We start from the raw sequence: 24441 nt of genomic DNA on the forward strand, positions 1-24441 counted from the left end.
GAAGAAATGGAAGCAGTGACAGATTTTATTTTCTTGGGCTCCAAGATCACCGCAGACGGTGACTGTAGCCATGAAATTAAAAGACGCTTGCTCCTTGGGAGGAAAGCTATGGCAAACCTAGAAAGCATAGTAAGAAGCAGAGACATCACCTTGCCGACGAAGGTCTGCATAATCAAAGCTATGGTTTTCCCAGTAGTAACGTATGGCTGTGAGAGCTGGACTATAAGGAAGGCTGAGCGCCGAAGAATTGATGCTTTCGAACTGTGGTGCTGGAGAAGACTCTTACGAGTCCCCTGGACTGCAAGGAGGTCCAATCAGTCAATCCTAAAGGAAATCAACCCTGACTGCTCATTGGAAGGACAGATACTGAAGCTGAAGCTCAAATATTTTGGCCACCTAATGCGAAGAGAAAACTCTCTGAAAAAGACCCTGATGCTGGGAAAGACTGAAGGCAAAAGGAGAAGGGGATGGCAGAGGATGAGATGGCTAGATAGCATCACCGATGCAATGAATATGGACTTGAGCATGCTCCGGGGAGAGCGCAGGACAGGAAGGCCTGGCGTGCTATGGTCCATGGGGTCACGAAGAGTCGGACACGACTGAATGACTGAACAATAAATCCTATCTCCCCCCGGTCTTCTCTTCTTAAGGCTAAACATGCCCGGTTCTTTCAGTCTCTCTTCATAGGGCTTGTTTGCAGTCCCTTGATCATCTTCAGTGCCCTCCTCTGAACCCTCTCCAGTTTGTCTGCATCTTTCTTAAAATGTAGTGCCCAGAACTGGACACAGTACTCCAGATGAGGCCTAACCAGTGCTGAGTAGAGGGGAACTAGTAATTCCCAGGATTTGGAAGCCATGCTTCTATGAATGCAGCCCAAAAGAGCATTTGCCTTTTTTGCAGCCACATCACATTGTTGGCTCATATTTAGCTTGTGATCTACAACAATTCCAAGATCCTTCCCGCCTGTAGTGTCGTTGAGCCAAGTATCGCCCATCTTGTAACTGTGCATTTGCTTTCTTTTTCATAGGTGCAGAACTTGGCATTTATCCCTATTAAATTTCATTCTGTTTTTTTCTGCCCAGCACAGCCTATCAAGGTCACTTTGAATTCTGTTTCTGTCTTCCAAGTTATTAGCTATCCTGCCCAATTTTGTGTCATCTGAAAATTTAATCAGCATCCTCCAAGTCATTAATAAAAATGTTGAAGAGGGCCCTGGACTGAGCCCTGTGGTACCCCGCTCGTTACCTCTCCCCAGTTTGAGAAGATCCCATGGATAAGCACTCTTTGAGTCTGGTTCTGTAATCAACTGTGGATCCAGCTGATCGTTGTTTCATCTAGCCCACTTTGAGCTAGTTTGCTCATCAGGAGATCATGGGGCACTTTGTCGAAAGCTTTGCTGAAGTTGAGGTATATGATGTCTACAGCATTCCCACGGTCCACAAGGGAGGTTACTTGATCAAAAAATGAGATCAGATTTGTCTGACAGGACTTTTTTTTGACAAATCCATGTTGGCTTTGAGTCATCACTGCATTGTTTTCAAGGTGCTTACAGATGGATTGCTTTATCATCTGCTCCAGAATTTTCCCCGGGCTTAATGTCAGACTGACTGGTCTGTAGTTCCCAGGTTCCTCCTTTTTGCCCTCTTTGAAGATAGGGACAACATTTGTTGTTGTTGTTGTTCAGTCGTTCAGTCGTGTCCGACTCTTCATGACCCCATGGACCATAGCACGCCAGGCCTTCCTGTCCTCCGCTCTCTCCCGGAGCATGCTCAAGTTCACATTCATTGCATCAGTGATGCTATCTAGTCATCTCATCCTCTGCCATCCCCTTCTCCTTTTGCCTTCAGTCTTTCCCAGCATCAGGGTCTTTTCCAGAGAGTTTTTTCTTCGCATTAGGTGGCCAAAATAGGGACAACATTAGCCCTCCTCTAATCATCTGGCACTTCACCCATCCTCCATGATTTCTCAAAGATAATAGACAGTGGTTCTGAGAGCTCTTCTGCCAGTTCCTTTATTACTCTAGGATGCAGTTCATCTGGCCCTGGAGATCTGAACTCATTCAAAGTAATTAGGTGTTCCTTGACCATATGCCTATCGATCTCAACCTGCAATCCTGCCCCTTCAGGATTAACTAATTAACTAATAGCAAAGTTATCATCCTCATCCACAACAAATATTGGGGAGTACTGCCTTTCTTATAGTTGCCAGGCCTGGCTTTCCCTTATTAAATAAGGGAATAGCGTTCCCTTATTTTCGCCGTAGTCTACGTAAATCTTTACGTAGACTACCCGGGCCCAAATAAGGAACGCAAATGGCGGTGCCCATGGGCGCCGCCATTTGCGTACGCGCTTTTTTTCCCTTTTTTTCAAAGTCACCCGTGATAGGCTACGTAACGATTTACGTAGCCTATCACGGCTGACTTTGGAAATCTAGCCGTGATAGGCTACGTAAATCATTACGTAGCCTATGCACGGGTGTGTGGGTTTTTTTTTTACTTTAGTTTTTTTTTTTGCAATGGCGGCGGCAGCAGCCGGTCAGGAGACTGGCTGCCGCCCCCGCCCGCGACGAAATGCCGCCGAACCGCCACCGGGACCTGCCGCCAGGAGGGACATTCGCCAAAGGTAAGTCCCGTCACGGGGGGGGCGGAGAATTTCACCGCCGATTTCGGGGGGCCGAATGCATTGGCGCTTGGCCCCCAGAAGATTCGGGGAGAAATTCTCCGCCATCCCTAGTGACACCGCCTTGGATTTGATGGTAAAGTTTCCTGCTTCAGCTTCCTTTTTCCTCTTAGCCTTGGACAGGTTTATGACCCTGCTATCAGCCAGTAAGTTATTGCCGCCAGCTGTGGTCAGCTGGCCAGAACTGACAGCTTATTCTCCAGCCACCTAAAAAAACAAAAATAATAGAGAGAGGGAGGCAGCTGGAATCCAGCTGCCATGGAACATCTGCAGCAGGAAAATGCGTACCTCCACTCTCAAATTGAGGTGCTCACAGCAGCTGTGCAAGTTCTACAAGCTCAGGCAGGAGCAGCTGCCCCTGCCCCACCCCCTGTGAAGGCAAAATGTCCTGTGGCAGTCCCAGAGAAGTTTTCAGGTGTCAACCCTAGCCCCAACTTCACTTCAAATGCCTAAACATACACAGACGAGAGGCTTCAGTCTGCACCTTTTATTCCATTACTGCACATGGTCATACAGATGCAAATTCTCAGAGAAACTCTCCATCTACAAGGAATGCCTTCAGGGGATCCATATGGAATTTACGAGAGTTGCCCTCCCTTTGAAGAGGGAGGTGGTCCTGCTAGTCTAACTTAAGGGCAGGGAGGTCCCTCTCTTCTCGTGAGGCCTCTAAGCACAGCTTCTCACGCAAGGCCAATTGGGTAGACTGTCTAAGTTCCGCCCCCGCCTTCTCTCTCTTTTTACTCTGAACCAGCGCCTGGCATCTATTAGGTCAATCTCCTGTTCGCTGCCTCTCTTAAGGGGGGGGGGATGAGGAGTGACCCTCAAGCTCAGCCATCTGTATGTTTGTAATCTGAGAAGCCAGCCTACTCATATCTAGACTAGCCTGAGAAAACAACAACTCCCCCATGTCTGATGGTTCTACTTCAAAATCTGAACTGCTATCCCACTCCCTGAGCTCAGAGACACCCCTAACATCAGGCACGTCAGAGCAGCTCCTTGCCTTTCTGGTACAAATCCAACTCTTCATGGACCTGAAGCCAGAGGCCTTCCCGGATGATAAGACACGGGTGGGGTTCCTGATTAGCCTCCTTACTGGAGCCGCAACCAGATGGGCCATGCCTCTCTTGCTGGAGAACAGACCCCTATTAGTGTACCTGGCTGCATTTTGCAGGGAGCTTAGGGCCATGTTCAAGGACCCAGTGAAAGCTTCTACTGCTAACAGCCAAATAAGGCAGTTGAGACAAGGCCACCACTCCCTCACAGAATACATAACTGAGTTTTGCCTGCTACAGAAAGACCTGAGGCGGCCTTCATGGCCAATTTCAGGAGGGGCTCTCCAATGCACTGCTGGATGAATTATCCTGAGTGGAATGTCCCACCACCCTGCAAGCTATGATCCACTTGTGCCTCCGGATTGGGAGGTTGGAAAACAGACATGCCTCAGTTCATTGCCGGTTAGCCCACATAGCTCAGTTAGCCCACAGAGATGCCACCCCAAGGGAGACAGAACAAGAGACCCCTCTGGGGGAAGCTGTTCCACTGGAAGAACCAGTGCAGTTGGGCAGAGCTCAGTCACGCCTATTCACCGAGGAGAAGCAGAGGCATCATCATCAGGGTTTATGCCTATATTGTGGGGCCCTGGCCATTTTGCGGCCCATTGCCTAGCCAAATTACCCCCCACCACAACCCCAGAAAAGCTGCCACATCCCGGCCACAATGGGATGGTTCTTAGACCAGGGTGGTTCTGTCTTCCAGACGGCCTACCAGTCCAGCTCCTCACCCTCCATGCATCTGACCATGCTAGTCTCTCTGAAGGTCCCTAGACAGGGGACCCTGCAGGCCAAAGCCATGTTGGACTTGGGTTGCACCAGTAGTTTTATGGACCTGGCCTTCGCAGATTTGCACCAAATTCCTTGCCAATCTACGTCCCAGCCTGTATTGGTGGAGACTACTGATGGCCGCTTGCTCACCTCTGGGCCTGTGGCCCAGGAAACTGTACCACTAAAGATGGCCCAGGTAGGACATCAGGAGGTCATTCAGTTCTACCTTGCGGCAGCCCCGCACTTCCTACTGGTGCGCGATCTAGATTGGCTTCAACAACATGACCCCTGCATCCAGTGGTCAACAGGTCAAGTATCTCTCTCCTTGCCTCATTGCCAAACCACGTATTGGGTCCAGAAGGAGCAGGTGTTAACCACCTGGGAAGAAAACCCTGAACTCAGGAAGTTTTCCAAGAAGGGGTGGGGGGAAACTGCTTGTTGTCATGTCTATAAAAGCTATGTGTTAATGTACCTCGGGGCTTCTGGCTCTTTGGAAGAGATTCCAGCCTTAAGCCCGCACGTTAAATAAAGAAGAATCTCCTTTTCCTTCACTCCGTGGTCTCTCTGACTCTGATTTCTGCTACACTGGGAGTTTCATGACTTGTTCATGAAGCGAGAGGCAGATCAGCTCCCACCTCGCCGCCCCTATGACTGCCCAATCAAGTTGATACCAGGGGCCAAGATTCCAGTGGGGAGAATTTATTCCTTATCCAAGCCTGAGCTAGCTGCCCTGTGAAAATTCATAGACAAGAACCTGCGTTGAGGGTTCACCCATCCCTCTACATCACCGACTGCTGCCCCCATGTTGTTCGTCAAGGAGAAGTGTGGGGAATTGAGACTGTGTAATGATTACTGGGCTCTCAACCAGATCACTGTCTGGAACCGCTAGCCTTTGCCATTGATCCCTGAACTCTTGAAGCAGTTATGGGAGGCCAAGGTTTTTACTAAGCTGGATCTGCATGGGGCCTATAATCTAGTACGCATCTGGGAGGGGGACAAATGGAAGATGGCTTTTCACATGAGATACAGCCATTTTGAATATATTGTAATGCCGTTTGGGCTATGCAACGCCTCTGCTGTCTTCCATCATTTTATGAATGACATCTTCTGGGATTTCCTAGACTGCTTCCTAGTGATTTGGATGACATTCTGATCTACTCATGCAATCCCAGTGAACATAAAAACCACCTGCGAGCAGTGTTACAGAGGCTAAGACAACACCACTTATTTGCAAGCTGGAGAAGTGCGTATTCGACCTGGTGACCATCGACTTCCTGGCTCACTGTATCTCCCCCTCTGGGATTCAGATGGACCCAGCAAAAGTAGAGAGCATCTTGCAGTGGCAGGTGCCCCGCTGCGTGAAAGATGTACAACGCCTCCTTGGCTTTGCCAACTACTACCAGTGGTGCCTTTCCCACTTCTCTGAGTTAACTGCACCCCTCTCGGACCTGCTTTGAGCCAAGGAGAAGTTTCAGTGGACAAAGGCAGCTCAGCGGGTGTTTCAACACCTCAAGGTGGCATTTACCTCAGCCCCCATCTTGCAACAGCCGGACCCCACTAAGCCTTTCACCATAGAAGCTGACACAGCTGACAAGGCTGTGGCAGCAGTCCTGTTCCAGCCAGCTGTGAAGGGGCAGACCTTACTCCCTTGTGCCTTCCATTCGAGAAAGCTCAACCTGTCCAAATGAACTACACCATCTGAGAGAGGGAGCTGCTGGTCATCAAGGTGGCATTTGAGCTGTGGTGTGACCTGCTGGAAGGGGCATGTCATCCAGTGCAAGTACGGACAGATCATAGAAACCTAGATTACTTGCAAAGTGCCCGGAGACTTAACCAGTGCCGGATCCGGTGGTCTCTTTTTTTTTCCCAGTTCAACTTCACTGTCACGTACCTCCTGGGATGCCAGGACAAACAGGAAGATGCACTTTCCCGCAAGCCTGAATAGTGATCCAAGACAACTGGTCATCCTCTGCAGCCCATCTTTTGACCTTGAAAACTTTGCAGCCACCCCGCAACTCCTGCCTCTGGTGGACCGGGTATGGGGGTACAGCAGAGCGACCCATATGTCTGGCCAGACCTCCAGTCTGGAACCCCTGCTGCAGACAACCCCTTTTCCATGCAGGATGGCTTGTTGTACCACCAAAGTTACCTGTATATTCAGGAACCGTATGAGGAGAGGTGCTCCAGCTATACCATTACAGCTGACCGGCTGGTCACTTTGAGACGTATAAGACCCTCCACCTAGTTTTGCAAGACTTCTGGTAGCCTTGGGTTCATGCAGATGTCAAAGACTATGTGGCAGCTTGCGACACCTATCAGTGGGCCAAGGTACCTCCTGGGTGGCCACTTGGCCTCTTGCTTCCACTTCCCACTCCCCCGGGGCCATGGCAATCTGTATCCTTGGATTTTATCACCGACCTGCCCAGCTCCAAAGGAATGACCACAATTCTTGTCATGGTGGACCTGTTCACCAAGATGGCCCACTTTCTCCCATGTGCCAGTCTTCCCTCAGCTCAGGTGACTGCCCGGATGTTCCTGACCCAGGTTTTCCATCTTCATGATCTCCCGGATTACCTGATCTCAGACTGGGGGTCCCAATTCACAGCCCGGTTTTGGCATGCCCTGTTTCATGCCCTCAACGAACAAGTCCACCTGTCCTCAGCTCATCACCCCCAATTGGACAGCCAGACAGAGCACACGAACAGTATTTCCACACTGGAACAGTATTTATGATGTTATGTCAGCTTCCAGCAAGATGATTGGGTGGCTCTACTCCCGCTAGCAGAATTCACATACAACAACTCCCCACATGCATCCACCCAGCAGACCCCTTTCTTTGCCACCTATGGCTATCACCCCAGATTCTTCCTGTCAGTGGCACCTCCCTCACTGGTCCCTGCTGCAGACCTCGTGGTGCAGGAATTGAAGGCCATACAGGAGGTCCTGAAAGATCAACTAGACGAGGCAAAAGAAATGTACAAGCAATTTGCTGACCACCACTGCCAGCCTGGCCCTCTGCTGAAGATAGGGGAGAGAGTGTGATAGGGGACAAGTTCCTGCATGCCTTGAGACCATCTTGGAAGCTGGACACATGGCACATTGCTCCTTTCTGGATCACCTGGCAGATCAACCTAGTGGCCTTCTAGCTGCAGTTCCCTGCGTCCCTTCGTTTTCACCCCATGTTCCATTGATCACTGCTCATTCTGACCCTCCCACCTCATCCTTTGAGTGCTCAACAGCTGCCTCCACCTCTGGTGCAGGTAGATGGGGAGGAGTAGTTTGAAGTTGCCCAGATTTTAGATTCTTGCCAGTGTCATGGCCAGCTCCAGTACCTGATTGACTGGAAGGGATACGGTCTGGAAGAACACTCCAGGGAAGACACAGCCCAAGTACTTGCCCCCCGGCCAGGGCTGGGGGGTGGGGGTGGAGGAAGAATGAGCTTGGGCAGGAGGATAGTGTCATGTCTCCCTTGGACTTCTCTGAGGATGAAGGGGAATGGCAGGCTGCAGGCCCAGGGGAAGGGACCAGCGCAGAAGGAGCCCAAGCCCCCCACCTCCTGTGGATGTTCCTTGCCTGGCTGCAGCCTCGCCAAAGGATTCAGAGGGTGAAATGCCACCAACCCCAGCAGAGTGAAGGTGGCTGCATGTAAAAGAACAACATAGGTGGGCCTCTGTCCTTTTAAAACAAGGAGGCTCTCAGAAGCAAGAGGACCGATTGCATGCAGCTGCTTCAGGACACTGTAGTTAAAAGCAGGAAGCAGGCAGGGACAAGGTTGCTGGAGAACAACCCACTGCTGAGGGTCACAAGTGACGTGTGGGTTGTGCACCACTGGTGCAGAACAATATCAGAAACTGTGTAATATTCAAATGTGAGAAAGTAACAAAGCAGTTCAACAAATGTAAAGTATTATGTGTGAAATAAAAACCAGAGAGATGAAAATGAAAGAGAATGTAATTCTGTGACAATACTTTTTGTTATGCCAATATGTTGAAGAATAAGCTGGTCTGTTGAAGGCTATATATATAAAAAAAAGTAACGTGTTTAAACACTCCCAAAGGTAACAACCACCCAATTTTTAGACTGTGGCCCATAAAGACTACTAATGTTTTTCTGGCATGAGTTTTCATAGACTAATCTACTTCTCAGGTGCAGTTTTACAACCTGCATCACTGAAACTCTCTGCCCACAGTGTTTGGAAAAGTTATGTTCTGGACATTGTTTTGTATTCAAAACTCATTACAAAACCAGATTTTTAGCATCCAGGATCCTTCATTTAGGCGGCAATAATCCTAAACAGATATACTAGTGAATAAACCTCACTGAACACAGTGGGACGTAGTTCTGAGTAAACATATGCTGCACAGGTTTTCAGAACAGTCCAGTTTTATTTAAAACCTGAGTAAAGGCCTCTGTTCAAAAGCAAGAGGGAATTCAGCTGCATTTCAGTTATGACACTTCCTAACTGTTCAATCAACTAAGCAGGGCTAGTTCCAGGTTTTGGGGAGCCCTTGGGCAAGATGCTGTCAGTGGGCCTTTCTTCCTGAGTGGTCCAACCTCCCCCTCCGCTTCCTCTCTGCTGCCTATTCAATTGTCTCTCCCTCTGGGCCCAATCAGCATCACCCCCCAGAGAGGGAGGGAGAGAAGGTATGAGGAGGTTGCTTTCACAAGCAGTAGTGGGGATGGGCAATCTGTCAATTTCAATTTCTCTGTTTCTCATTTTCCCAGCCTCCAGTTCATTCCATTCTGTTTCCACACCACTTTGCGATTTTTTTTCTTTAAGTCTGTGTGGAAATTCGTATTGAGTTTTGCATGGATATATGGATTTTGTATGGATATACATTTTTATGCACTTTTGTCTAATGTATGCATTTTTACAAGCAATTTCCCCTTACATAATGCTTTTTTGTGTTTATTTCACTATATACACATTTTACATGCATATTCCCCTAATATACACATTTTTGTATGCACCTTTTGCTCGGAGAACTGTATTGCAAAATCTGATGAAGTGTGAATGCTGCATTCCAGTTCACATACCGATTCAGGAAGTGCACATCTGATATGTCCGTATCAATATAGAAACGGAATTAAATCCTCCCCCATCTCTAAGCCAGGAGATCCCAGGGATTGGCAGTGGCAGTGGGACTGCTGGTGGGCCATGGGCCCCAGCAGGTGCTCAACCAGGCCGATATCGGCCCCAAAGCTGACTGCAATCCGATGCACACTTACAAGGGAGTGAGCGTCATTGAACTTAGTGGGACTTCCTTTTGAGTAAGCATAGGGTCAGGCTGTAAAATACATTAAGCATTTGGCATCAAATGACTGCTACTATTTTAAAATGCTTGCTTTAAACTGTTAGTCCCATCAAAGAAAGAGAAAAATATCCAGCCCTGCCCTATACTATTGTTTTCTTTGATTTTTTATTATTTATGTTTGGTATTTGGTTTCTTACCATTATGGCTAGCAGTCTGAAATGTCAGAAGCGGAAGTCTTTCCTCAAGTTTGACCCATGAGTAGAATATATATATAAAAGAAATTCACTGCAGCCTGAAATGCCCTCCCTGCCCCTCACTTTGAGACTAGAATTGTTCCAACCCGCTACTCACATAAACACTCCTTCAGAGTAAATTGCCAGGTGTTATGATGACCAGATGCAAAAGAGGTCAGGGCCCTTGCACCTTTAGCAGATGTGTAGAAGAGGGAATTTCAGCAGGTGTAGCTTTCATGGCAAGCTACATCTGCTGACTTTTTTTTTTTTACACAACTATTGTGTAGAATAGTCTTTTGCATCTGGCCACCCTGCCCAAATTCCTGCATCTCCACAGTTTGGGAACTTAGGCTAATTGCTTAAAGAACTGTAAAGCCTGCCTGAAGCTCATGGTTTATCAGCTCATTCACATGAATTAGAGAGAAGGAAAGGGACACTCACAACAGCAGGGAGAAGCCATCACCATGGTGTCCTTTGTGAGTGATTTGTGGAATCCTGCTCAGAGGATTTAGTAAGAAGTGGGAATGGACAGACCCACCTCCATCTGGTATCGGCAGGTGCCTGTTGAAGCGCTGCCCCATTCGACCCTCCCAACCAACGCTTGAGCCCCCACAAGCTCACTGAGCCACCCACACTCACCCTGGATCCTGAATGCAAGTGCCTGCCATTTTCCTGAGCTTGTTTTTCCAGAAAAAAAGGAGGTCTTTAAAAATACGCATATTTAAATATGTGCAAATTCAGGCTGGGAAAGGTTGATATATACAATATTAGAGGCATAAATGGGCCATTTATGCCTCTAATATTGCATAGATCAGGTCTGGGTGAGTGCAGGGAACATCTGGGAGGGCGCGAGCAGGGGCGAGCGAGGCCAGAGGCTCAGTGGGCATGGTCCAGAGGTGTGGGTGGGGCGGGGGGGAGCCTAATGGAATCCCAGACCCAGTCAGGCACCTGCACCATCCCTAGTAAGAAGGTGTTAGTTCAAGGACACAATTCTGCTCTCACACTGGAATAATTGTAGTTTCTGTTGAGCAAAACTAATAATAATAAAAAAGAGTAAAAAAAATGGGCTCTATGCCAATAACTGATATAGAGCATCCAGGTCATTTATTAAAGTGATTATGTATTACCGTTTCGCACCAATTATCCATAGATATGATGATCACTCATAAGTACAGTCAAAGAAGGAGATTTGGTGATCAATGAAAATAAATTAATGTATTTCCTCATTGTCATTGCTTTAGGTCATGGAACAAAAGGAGTGTTTGAGCTTCTGTCAGGATGGCGCCGAACCAGAGAAAGCTTGCCATTCAAAGACAGAGTTGCAGATGCCTACTCCGATGTAATGGTCTCCTATACAATGACAAGCTCCTTGTACTTCATAGCCTTTGGCATGGGTGCCAGCCCTTTCACGAACATTGAGGCTGTGAAACTCTTCTGCCAGAATATGTGCATCTCCATCCTGTTGAACTACTTCTATATCTTCTCCTTCTTTGGCTCCTGTCTGGTCTTTGCTGGGCAGTTGGAGCAGAATCGTTACCACAGCATCTTCTGCTGTAAAATCCCATCTGCAGAATACCTGGAAAGGAAGCCTGTTTGGTTCCAAACCATGATGAGTGATGGCTACCAACACTCTTCTCATCATGAAGCTGACCCATACCAGAACCACTTTATCCAACATTTTTTACGGGAGCATTATAATGAATGGATTACCAACATCTACGTTAAGCCATTTGTGGTGATACTGTATCTCATTTATGCTTCTTTCTCCTTTATGGGCTGCTTGCAGATCAGTGATGGGGCCAATATTATCAATCTCCTTTCCAGCAATTCTCCAAGTGTGTCCTATGCTCTCATTCAACAGAAGTACTTTAGCAATTACAGTCCAGTGATAGGGTTCTACATCTATGAACCTCTTGAGTACTGGAATGGCACTGTGCAAGGTGACTTAAAGAAACTTAGTGAAGGCTTCAACACATTGTCCTGGCTTCAACAATATTATCAATATCTGAGAGCTGGGAACATTAGTGCCACCAATAAAAGTGACTTCCTTAGCATCCTCCAAAATTCCTTTTTAAGAAAGCCAGAATTCCAGCATTTCAAAAATGACATCATTTTCTCCAAGGCTGGAAATGTGAATAGCATAATTGCTTCCCGCATGTATCTTGTGGCTAGGACTAGTGAAAAAACACAAAGAGATGTTATAGAGTTACTGGAAAAACTAAGACCACTGTCTCTGAAACAGAGCATCAAGTTCATAGTATTCAACCCTACCTTTGTCTTCATGGACCAATACAGCCTATCAATAACTATGCCTGTCTTGATTTCAGGTTTTGGCATTTTGCTGGTGTTGTTACTTACCTTTTTCCTGGTTATTCATCCTCTGGGGAACTTCTGGTTAATACTTACTGTCACCTCAATAGAGTTGGGTGTCCTGGGCTTGATGACTTTATGGAATGTAGACATGGATTGCATTTCTATACTGTGCCTTATTTACACTTTGAATTTTTCCATAGATCACTGTGCACCCCTGCTTTACACATTTGTACTAGCGACTGAGCACACCCGAACTCAGTGTATAAAAAGTTCACTTCAAGAACATGGAACAGCAATTTTGCAAAACGTTACTTCTTTTCTTATTGGGTTGGTCCCCCTCCTTTTTGTGCCTTCGAACTTGACCTTCACACTGTTCAAATGCTTGCTGCTCACTGGCAGTTGCACACTTCTGCACTGTTTTGTTATTTTACCCGTCTTCCTAACGTTTTTCCCACCCTCCAAAAAGCACCACAAGAAAAAGAAACGGGCCAAACGAAAGGAGCGAGAAGAAATTGAATGCATAGAAATTCAAGAGAATCCTGATCATGTGACGGCGGTCTGAAAGTCATTTTAAAAAGTGGGTTTTTTATTACTAAAATATATATATATTACACAGAGCTGCAGGGAAAGTAGAGTAAAGATCCCCGCTGCTTGTGCTGGCCCATGTGCAACAAGACAAAGGAAGCCCAAGAAAGGAGTATTTATGAGACATGGAGGTGAAAGTGTTGTTAAAATAATAAGCATTTTTTTAAAAAGAAGAAAAGAATGCAGAGAAAAAATCACTGCATATTGTTTTCACTTCTCCAAGGCAAATGTTTACTGGCAGTTTTATCAAAAAGAATAATTACCAGGTTTGGCTTAAGCTACCAATAAAAAATGGTCACAAAGGTTTCAGACTAGAAAAAGCAACAAGAAAATACAGGAAAAAGCAGTTATGACCATAATTCCAATCATATTTATTTTTTAGAGATTGGTTTAAGTAAAACCTATGCAGTTGGGAAAGTAGATATTCAATCAAAACCAAAGTACTTCCCTACTGTAATACACCATTATCTATCTACACGCCACATTTGAAAATGGTGTCATTTGTTCAGAGAGTAAATGTATAACACCCCCCCCACCTCCCACCCCACACACAATAGAAGTACTGTATGTATGGGGGAGGGATTTACTAGATAACTTTAGCTTCTACAAAATTGGCATTTCACAATGCATCCAGTATGGTAAGAATGACACCCAGAACCATGATTTTTACAACATAGTATACTTGAATGCTGTGAAACATCCCAGGTTTCAACACCGCAGTGCTACCTATAATCACTGCAGTGCTGTCCTTTTGCTTCCTACACATTCTCTGTACCAAGATTAGCCACAGAATACTAATCAGGCAGATGTGTCAACAGTAACGATAGATCACACTCCACAGACACAGCATGGTGATCATTTTGTGCCTGAAGTATTGACCACATAGCTGTGGAAAGCACCATGGATGAGGCTCAAAGTGAAACGATACTATTTTTTCCCCTTGAAATATTCTCCGAACTGCATGTGTTTTACATCTCCTTTGGCAAACTGATCAGTTGACTATGTCTTTTGCCACAAGGGGGGAGGGGAAACATTTTAATGAGAGTTATTAAACATAAAAGCATCAGGTTGTTTGGGAAACTGGTTTTATAAAGCATTATATTAAATGCCTGAAAGAATCTCTGTGACAAAACAAAGCTTTATGGCTGTTGAGAATTATAGATGAATGCAGTAAATTTGTCTCTTACTGCATGAGATTAGAGTTATACTGTAACAAAAGGATAAAGGTAAAGGTAAAGGTGTCCCCAACCAGTCGTGTCCGACTCTAGGGTGCGGTGCTCATCCCCGTTTCTAAGCCGAAGAGACAGCGCTGTCCGAAGACGCTTCCGTGGTCATGTGGCCGGCATGACTGAACACCGAGGTGCACGGAACGCTGTCACCTTTCCCACTGAGGCGGTACCTATTTATCCACTTGCAATTTCTTGCTTTTGAACTGCTAGGTTGGCAGGAGCTGGGACTGAAGACGGGCGCTCACTCCGTCACGCGGCACTCGGGTCTCGAACTGCTGACCTGCCGACCTTCCAGTCTGCAGTTCAGCGTCTTAACCACTAAGCCACCGCGGCCCCTAAAGGATAGTCCCTGCTTAGAAGCGGAATAAAAGGAATGGAAAGAGAATGAGCCAATAATACCCAGGGTGAAATTTTGCCCTGAGTTGAGCCATGCATTTCTCTCTTCCAAAAGCATTTTAGAAAGGGTTTGCTTTATGCATTCTTGAATGCAATCTAGCCTTGCATAAACAAGCAACGTCTTCCTGAAAATATATTCTGTATATTATGATCATTGTGTAAAAGAAATATCAAAGGGAATGTGGGGAGGGTTTGGTATTCTTGATTCCTTTCAAAAGAGCTTGGCTCATTTACAGAGCATAGCAGCCCTCCTTGCGGGTAGCTGTGCATGTGAGAGGGGACTGATGCAGAGCTCAGTGGAGCCCTCCTTGCCTTCGCCAGCCGGCACTTAAGTAACTTGTGAGTATTACCTTGTAAGCACAGCCCTGGGGAGGAGAGGGATGCCTGGGTGAACATGTGGGAAATGCTCCTGGTCCTCCCGTCGAAAGTAATGGCTGGCTGGCGGCAATGCGCATGCACCTGCGGGCACGCCGGGGAGAGAAGAGGACTCTGCTGGCCCCCTGTGCTGATCCATATCCCACTCGCAGCCACGCTCCACGTTCTTTGCTGTAGCTGTGAGCCTTTCTTCCATGACACCAATTCTGTAAACAGATTTTGATTAGCTAGTTACCCAATACAAAGCCATATTCTCCAAGAATATAGGATGTCATACTGAGTCAGAAAATGGATCCAACTAACTTTTCTTCTGACTGGCAGTAGAATCCCAGATTGCAAGCAGAGGTCTCTCCCAGCACAGGGCTCCCTTTTCCGGGAGATGCCGGGGATCGAGACTGGGACCTTCTGCATGCAAAGTATGCGCTCTGCCACACTGCTATTTCCCCTCCCTCGAATATGTTGTGGGGAACTATGCCCTCTCTCATATGTTTTCCTTCTCCATTAATCTATATTTTAGGATAAACATCTCCTAAAAATGTAGCTGGTTTTAAAATTCCCATGAGTGTCTTCTGTTGCCACAATAATACTTTCCCTGTAATAGACCTTGTGCTGATGTGTTGAACGGCACTTTAATGTTACATTTTGGTACACCAAACCTTTCGAATCTTGAATTTAAAACAAGCTAGGTTCTGAAGTTTTGCCATGCCAAAATCAGGAAGAAGATGGGGATTCTTTACTGAACCATATTGGGGGCTCACATATACATTAGTCACACTGTCCTGTCTTCCTGAACCCGTACGGCAGAAAATACACACACACAGAGGGCCCACCTCTATGGTGAGGTGGGGTGGGGAAAGGGCACACTTTACCCAGTACTGGAGATGCAACGCCACCCACCCCCATCACCACCTTGCCTATAACCACATTACCAGGATGAAAATATTGTGGCTACATTTTAAGTCATACATTCCCTCCATCTCTATTTCCTGTATCTATATCTTGGGGGGTGTCTCCATTAGTGATTTACTCCAAGCTGGCTGCATTTGGAGGTTGTTAGGAATATATGACATCGTGGCCATCCAGTAGCCACTCCGGAGCTTTCCAAGGAAAAAACGGATTTCTTGAAACTGCTTAAAGTCTAGTCCTTTTCCTTAAGTCAGGTTCTCCCTGGTATAGTTTCGATGTGCACCAACCCCCACATTTACCTCCAGTATGCTAGCCCTGCCCAGGGGTGTACCTTTTGGGGTGTTTCTTGTGTGTTTCCCAGCACAAACCAATTAGTGTCTACTCAGAAGTAACTCCCATTGTGATCAATGAGGCTTGCCCCCTGAATGCGCATATCAGAATTCACAGAGATCCCCCCAGTTGAAATAGCACATTTTAAAGCATTAATTCCCTAAAGGCTGTAAAGGGCTTTCTCGAAGCTGTGATTCTCCATTGTTTGGTTTATGGCTATTCAGAAGTAACTACTTCTACCTTCAGTCATCCCGATTCTGTGCAGCATCGGGTTAGAGAGGGGGCTGATTTCCCATCTGTTTCCCCTCCCTGTCTTTCCCAGAACAACATATGTGTGTCTACTCAGGAGTAACTCCCATTATGGTCAATGAGGCTTGTTCCTAACCTGCGCACTCCCGAGATTCCCATGAATCGAAATAACGCATTTAGAGAGCCTTAATGTCAAAGCTTCAAAGCTTCGATTCATCACAGCAGGGCAGCTAGAACCCTGTTCCTTTCATCATTGTTGGGGGTGGGGAAAGAGAGAGAGAAAGAGAGTTATTTCTGTGGATACAAGGGAGGAAACCTCCCATGATTTTATCCAAAGAGAAAGAGGGGAGAGCCTGGAGTGGGGGGAGCCTCTCTTATTGGTTGAGCAGCCCCTGCCAGTCAGATGATGTTCACTCCACCACCACCCCACCAGAAATATGTTCTGTGAAGCGACTATGATACACTTGCTCGTGGAGCCCTGCGCGAAGCAAAGCCAGCTCCTTGAAAAACCCAGGTAAGCCACAATTGGCTTCTCCTTCCATCTCCTTCTGTTGTCGTGAAGAAACCCCCTTGTATGATCCTGTGACATTTGCTAGAGCCAATCAGAAGCAATGTTAGAACAGAACAAGCTGGAGAGTGAACTGCTGGCACACAGAGATGCAATATGTTTGTACAGGAAATGCTAAGATTTGTAGTTTGAGAGACAGGATGGTATATGTCTCTCTGTCAAGAACTATAGTAACTAAAGTGATCTTTAGTTACTGTATGTATTTCCTGTGCATTGACAGGAGGAGACAACAGTATATGCTAGTAGGAGCAAGGGATGAGCACTATAATAATACAGTACACTGACAGCCAAACTACACGTGATGCAAAGTGCATCACTTCTTTAAAATATTTTTACAATTGCAAAAGATAGCCATGGGTGGAGGGGTGGGGTGGGGATGGGACCAGGATCAAGACCATGCAAGTGGGAAAGGGCACCAATGGGAGGTTCCCTTCCAATGCAAATAGCAGCTTTAGGGACATGCAGTGTTCACTGGGACGATAGCAGGGGAGGAAAGGATGAGTGCCCTCCCTCAATAATCACCCAATTTTTCAAAACAAATGGGGTCTTTTGTGTGTGAGGGGTCATGCTACAACTTTGTACTGGGCCCAAAGAAATGAGCATGGGAAGTTTATACAGAGACAGGCAAGGCAGGCACCCTCCCACATCTTGATTGATTAATAATACAAAGAATATGCCCATTCTCCCTTGATTACATCCATGTTTGGAATATGGCCTCTTCTAGGAATACATGCTTGCACTTATGCAACAGCAAGAAATTTTGAGGGTCCTGCAAGAGAACAAATGGGAACATCCCTTACAAGCTACCAAGTCAGATGTTCGATTTTTTAATTTTGCTTTTATATTAAAAATGCTTGTCTGTATTATCTATCATTTGGTCATAGCAGGTGACCCCACAACTGCTGTGGTACTGGAAGAAAAGCTTTCACTGGCATGAATGGGACCTTCCCTTCCAGTGCCAATAGAAAATGTGGGTGGGGAGAGGACTGGTTGGCACCCCCACCAGCATCACAGTCCAGATCAGGACCCTGTGCCTGCTATTTACACTTCCAAAAAAGTCACACAACTGCTAGTTATGTGAATAATGTTACACTTAGTTTGGGCCTAACCTGGGATCCAGGAGACAGCATCTTTCCCTGCCCAGCCTGGCTGAGTGACCAGAACCCAGCTCCAAGCAAAATATCAGTTAAGCCATGACTTCTTGCTCTTCCTTGCACGCACACCTTAAAGCAACTGCCAGCTGGTTCTCCCAGCAGCAGCAGCAGCCACTCCCTACTGTGCGGGCAAGGTATGCTGCGGGGAGGTCAGTCAGTTTGGAGTTGCCCAAGAGTGTTTCCCCTTGAGCTGTTAAGCTATGAGAGGCTGGTTTAGGTAAAACTCTCTTCACCACCCAGGATGGCGTCACCAGCTTAGCCTAACCCTCTCTCAAGCCACACTGAACCTGCCAGTGATACTGTTGATGCAGGCCCTGGTGCAGAGCAGCCCCAGATAACCAACCCCATTCTGACAGGAAATTCCCACCATCCATAGCTTGAAAGTAAACTAACTGTTCATAAAGGCTCGGGTGTGTGCCTCTAAACTCCCATGGAAGTGCTTTCACCCTGACCAACAGCCAGCTCCCACAACCTCCTCAAACCTTGCAACCAAATCTGCCCCATTGGGGCCCACCTCACTGCTGCAATACTGCAGCAGCACGCTAGTGCTCCAGACCCTGTACCCCCAGTTGGCTGCATCAGCTTGGGGCTGTAAACACTGCTAGACATAGCCATCTCCAGAGAACCAAATAGCCTTTCTGGCAACCTTCAAGCCACTCCCATCCGAAAGGAAAAAGAAGCAGTTACTTTTGTAATCCTGACAGTGTAGCTGGCCAGAAAACTCTGGCACATTGTCCCTATTTGATCTTTCTGGCAGCGAAGCCCCAGAACTCATTTTCCCTATGAAATGCACCTGACAAGCCCCCCCCCCTTGCACCTATGCGTCAGTCTCTTAACAGCATATACAAGATGAGGCACCAGAAAAGCTAAACCAAACCATAGCAACTACCCCAAATCAGCCTGTTCTGAGTGGCCTCCCAAGGTGGAAGAGAAAACTGAATTAACTGGGCCAAGGAGCCAGTTCTTCTGGTTAGCTCCCTTGGCCTTCTCCAAGGACTCTATCTAACCTTGCAAGCAAGGCCAGTTGAGCCTTTCATTCTCCTCATCCAAGGATGTGCATATGCAAATGTATATGTATAGATAGAAATTTAGAAATAATTACTATATTTTAGATAAAAATACAATGCAATACCTTAAAAGCCAGGTACCCTGCAGTTCACATTGCAAAACATACTAGAGGTATGTGTGTGTGTGTGTGTGTGTGTGGGGGGGGGTTATCATACCATAGAAGGATTTGATCACAGAGGCTTGTTCCCAAACATTTCACTGGATTGTGCTATTCTGAGGTTTATCACTTTATCTCAAGATATAGAATTCTCTGAGAGAGAGAGAGAGAGAGAGAGAGAGGTTGCTACCTACTAATGCATCTGAATCTAGCATCCATGAAGCAAGAAAAAAAGCCCTTCTAGCTCCACCTCTGTGAACCAGGAGGAGCAGTTGAAATGACATCGCAGCAAAAGATCTGCAAAACATGTAGATAGGGTTAATTTCTAATTTGCAGCTCCCCTAACAGGGTGCTAGTACTAAACATTAATAAACCCCAAGGACATGTGCTCACATTTAAACAAATAATAGATGGCATATATTGCTGCTTAGGAGAAAGCCATAAGTGAGAATTCTTTCTGTATGAACAATAAAACCAGATTCTCAGGAGATCGTATGAGTCCTAAAGATCCAAATATGAGGACCAGCCCTGCATCCAAAGGTCCAAGAAGGTCCTGGCAGATGCTAATCCTACGATCAATATATTTATTTAGAAAGAAACGTCGTAACCTTCTTTCCTTGTAGTTGATAAAGAGTATTTTATACAGCTGTTTCCCAGTTCACCAGTCCAGGCTGTTTCAGCAAATTGGGGTAGTACTTCTGTACTTCCAAAATAGGAATGAGGAGGAAAGGTTGTGCCCTCTTGCTAAATACATCATTCCTCACCCCAGACAAGAAAAGGGGAAGGAAATAACAAGCCACTCCATCCTCACTTGCAACACTACATAACTAACATAAACATAACACGTGTCCTTCTTTCCCCTCACTGGAATCATTTTTAATAATTTTTGTCCCCACCCCACAAATTGGTAAAATGATACCCCCAAATTAAACCCAAGTGAATGGGATGGCAAATTAGGAAAATAGTATCTTGCATTTTACTATTAAACAGGAAATTTGTGGGAGCAAATGTAGAGAGGAAAGGGGAGACAGTATCAGCATTGCAACCATTACTGTGTTAAACATTCTCTCTTTTAAAATTGAAATTGAAATGAATTTAAATTAAATGAATGAATAAACGAGAGAATAATGGTTGCCCCTATATGCATTCACATTGATTGGTTGGACAGATCAACAGTTTCACCAACAAGATGTAGCATCTACGTACCCACTGCTATGTGTTGCCTTTGGGTATAGCACTCACGCTGACCAGTTGTTGTTGTTTTTTTAAAATCCATGATCTTCTGATGGCCAGAGGAATATCTGCATTTTCTTTTGAATTCAGTCCTACATTCACATGTAACACTAAGCCAGGATTTGTTTGTTGTTGTTGTTGTTGTTCAGTCGTTCAGTCGTGTCCGACTCTTCGTGACCCCATGGACCATAGCACGCCAGGCCTTCCTGTCCTGCGCTCTCTCCCGGAGCGTGCTCAAGTTCATATTCATTGCATCCGTGATGCTATCTAGCCATCTCATCCTCTGCCGTCCCCTTCTCCTTTTGCCTTCAGTAGGATTTGTTTAGCTTTGTTTAATTGTGATTTGTTTGAATGTCCAAACCTGCAATACAGCAGTTACCATTACTTGGGCTGCAATCCTATGCACACTTGCCTGAGATCTAGGCTGCAACCCTGTACACTTATCTGGGAGTAAGCCCCACTGAATACAGTGGGCCTTCTGAGTGAACATGTGGGACTTGTGTTGAGTAATTGTGTTCCATATTTGTCATTATACCCCAAATACACATACTCTGCTCCTATCTAATTTGTGCCAACATTCCTGAGCAGATGAAAGCAGGAGTATTCGTAATGGCATAACTGAGTGAATAGCAGAAAAGGCAGTACTGCGCAAGTGACAATACAACTTTGGTTCTAATCTAAAATATTCTTGGGAAGATTGATAAAGATTAACTTTCAATATGTTGTTTTGCTGCAAGGTGGAGAGAGCACATTTTCTACTCCCAGGTACTTCAGAAAATATTGCATGTTTTTCATCCCTTCGAAACTTGCTTCTAAATGCAATAAGATTATAAAAGTAGAAGCTTTAAACCTACTGGATAACCACTTATGACTGCATCCTGTGCCAGGAAATAAACCCCACTCAACTCAGTGGGACTTATGAGTAGGCATATTTAGGACTGGGCTATATGTCTTTTAGATGAAGAGAATGAACTAGGCAATTTTGTATTATTTTTATCAGTGATTTGGTAGCATTACAAAGGTATACAGGAAGCTGCCTTATGCTGACCTGGTTTGCACATCATGATAAGCCACCATGGGTTAATTCACCCACAGGGCTCCAAGATTGTGCCAGCTGCCATATGCAAGCCTCAGTGGGGGGGGGGGCACCACAGCTTGTTGTATCATGCAAAAAAGGGCATCATGGGTCATTTGAGGGTTAAACAACCCTTGGATAACTCATGGGCTGTTCTAGGGTTGTCCGAGGGTTGTTTAACCCTCACATAACCCATGATGCCCAAGTTTGCAGGACATGAGAAGCTGTGGCACACTACCACCACAGCATGCATATTCAAAATGGCAGCCAGCTCATGTCTCGGAGCGTCACAGGTGAATTAACCCATGGTGGTTTATCATGACGTGCAAACTGGCCCATTGAGTCAGTCTATCGATCCTTCTAGCCCGGAACTGTCGACACTAACTGGCAGCAGCATTCCAGGATTTCAGGCAGGAACCTTTCCAGCCCTTCCTGGAGATGCTGGGGATTGAACCTGAGGCTTTCTGCATACAAAGCATGTTATATTCTAGACTCTAGGAGAGGCTGAGAGTCTAGGAGAGACTTTGTCATTCCTAAGGCTAGTGGCCAGACATGCAGAATAATGACTCTAAGGGCCTATTCACACGCACATAGGAGGAGGGTGATTAGGGGAACTATGAAGGGGTAGGGTTTGGTGGAAGTACTACATGTGGGCCCATCAGATGACTGGGACATGCAGCACCGCATGGTTCTGCTAACCTCCTTCCCTCCGTAGTTACCAGGGTTGCTCCATCAGCCAGAATGGCCGCATGACAATAGAGAAAGTCTGTGGTGGCTAGAGCATCACCAGCAGGTTATTTATTTATTTATTTATAATATTTATATACCGCTCCACAGTATTGGCCACTCTAGCCAGCAGACTCTATGTTCATGGCCTGGGAGTCCTCCTGAGCCTGTTTAATCCACTGGGGAGCCTGCCACACATTTGATAAGCCACCCCAGGGCCCCTTAACCCTTTCGCAGGGGGTGGTTACCCAGGGTGGCATAGTAATCATGCTGAATGTGGTTTTCTCCCCCCACATGACACGCTAAGCCACTGTAGTTACCAGAAACTCCCAAACCACCATGGTTTAGTGCGATGTCTGAACAGGCCCTAATGCTGGTGACTTGTGACAAGTTGAGGAGCACTGAATTGAGTAATCATGTACTGTATTACCTTTGGACATTTCACCATTGATGCGCCAAAGCCGCCATTACTGCTGCATCTGATCATGCTAACTATTCTGTGTAAAACCACAATTCTCCTCCTCATTTCTGCAGTAGTGCCTCCATACATGTACATTGATGAAGTTTCCATAGTTTTTCCTTGAAAAATGTAAGAAAAGTAGGTTATTCTAATGAGTTTTTCCTTAAGTAATTCTCCTAGTTATCCTTACATATTTTTCCCTCCATTTTCCCTCTTAATATTATACACGAGCAAACGGATCCAGCTTTGCACAGGTTGGAATAGCCCTTAGTTTGATACAGTGAAGCCCTCAAGCAAATGTACACAACTGTCAGAGTTGGACACAATCTGCCCACCCCATCTGAGCGAAGCCATGCTGGCTGGCACTGCTAGGCAGGGCCTCTGCCATGGTGCACCTCAATAGCCCATTGAAGGAGGGATCAATCCAATCAATTTCCCTGAGGGAGGTTGCCCACAGCAGGGTGGAACGGCAGGTTTACAACTCTTATCCCTTGGCCAGCTAATCTCCTCGGGCTTCAAACTGTATGCACTCTGAAGCCATGAGCTGGCTAGGGAAGTCTGCCCCTAGTGTCTGAAGATGTCACTGCATGCGGCAAACACATGGACACATTTAAATTAATTTAAATTAATTAATGTGCTTTAAAAAGAAAATAACCCTGCAGTGCACACTCCTAAGGACCCTTTACTATGCATGCCAAGTTTCAGGTTTCATGGTCTTGGCACTATGGCACTGATGGACAGACAAATGGACAGACACACATCCTATTTTATTATATAGATGGCAAGCAACACAAACCTATGTACACAATTGCTATTAAGTAAATATTTTGTGTTACTAGAGTAAATAGGAAGAAATAACCCTCCAAATATTATTATTATTATTATTAATTACATTTCTATATCGCCCCACAGCTGAAGTTCTCAAATAGATCTGTATCTGATGGTTACAGAATGTTTTTTTATTATTATTAGAGCACAACCCATTAAAGTTAAACCCCTTAAATACCACTTATTTCAACAGTGGAGACTTGCAACACAATCCTATGCATGTAAACTCGGAAGTAAGTTGCACTGAGTTCAATGGGTCTTACTCCCAGGTAAGTGTGTATAGGAGAGTAACCTCAATTATGTGCTTAACTATCTCATTGAAATAAATGAGACTTAGGGCGCAATCCTATCTAGGTGGCTGCCTCCGAACTCGGAGATGACCGCCTATCCAAAGCAAGGCAGGAGAAGCAGGGGGGGACCATTCCCTCCACGCCTCTCCTACCTTACTTTTTCTGCTAGACAGCCAATTTCAGCTGTCTAGCCGCGGGGGGGTGGGGGTGAGCAGGAGTGGAGGCTGCATGTACGACACATAGGATGTGTCGTACACGCAGTTCCGCTCTCCCCACCCTGGAACATCCCCAGCCACACCCCTTTTCAGCCGCTCCAGTGGCGGGAGGTCGGTTTTCCCGGAAAACAGCATATCCTATGGCTGTCTAGCTGCTGTCTAGTGACCATAGGATTGCTCCTTCCATAAATCACACCCTTAATTTTAAAAGGTACAAATTATTATTCTGTTTTAATAAAATAATCATTTAAGATGTGTTTAGGCCAAGTATCTGTCTTATATGATTTTTTATTTTTGACTTAACAATAATTTATTTATGACATTTGTAAAATATATTCTCTAGGTGTTGTACGATTTT

At 45.9% G+C, this 24441-nt stretch overlaps 1 protein-coding gene across 1 annotated transcript in view; it reads left to right on the plus strand.

The window, feature by feature from the left end:
• PTCHD4 (patched domain containing 4) overlaps window positions 1-12861 on the plus strand; it is a 109805-nt gene extending 96944 nt beyond the window's left edge. The window contains exon 3 of the mRNA XM_084830290.1: window positions 11228-12861. Within this exon, the coding sequence (XP_084686416.1) occupies window positions 11228-12861 (1634 nt within the window). The remainder of the gene's footprint in view (window positions 1-11227) is intronic.
• Window positions 12862-24441: the final 11580 nt, after the last annotated feature.

Source organism: Heloderma suspectum, chromosome 1 (assembly GCF_057233095.1).
Source record: "Heloderma suspectum isolate Gila_16-S chromosome 1, 16-S_ref, whole genome shotgun sequence".
Taxonomy (NCBI): Eukaryota; Metazoa; Chordata; class Lepidosauria; order Squamata; family Helodermatidae; genus Heloderma; species Heloderma suspectum.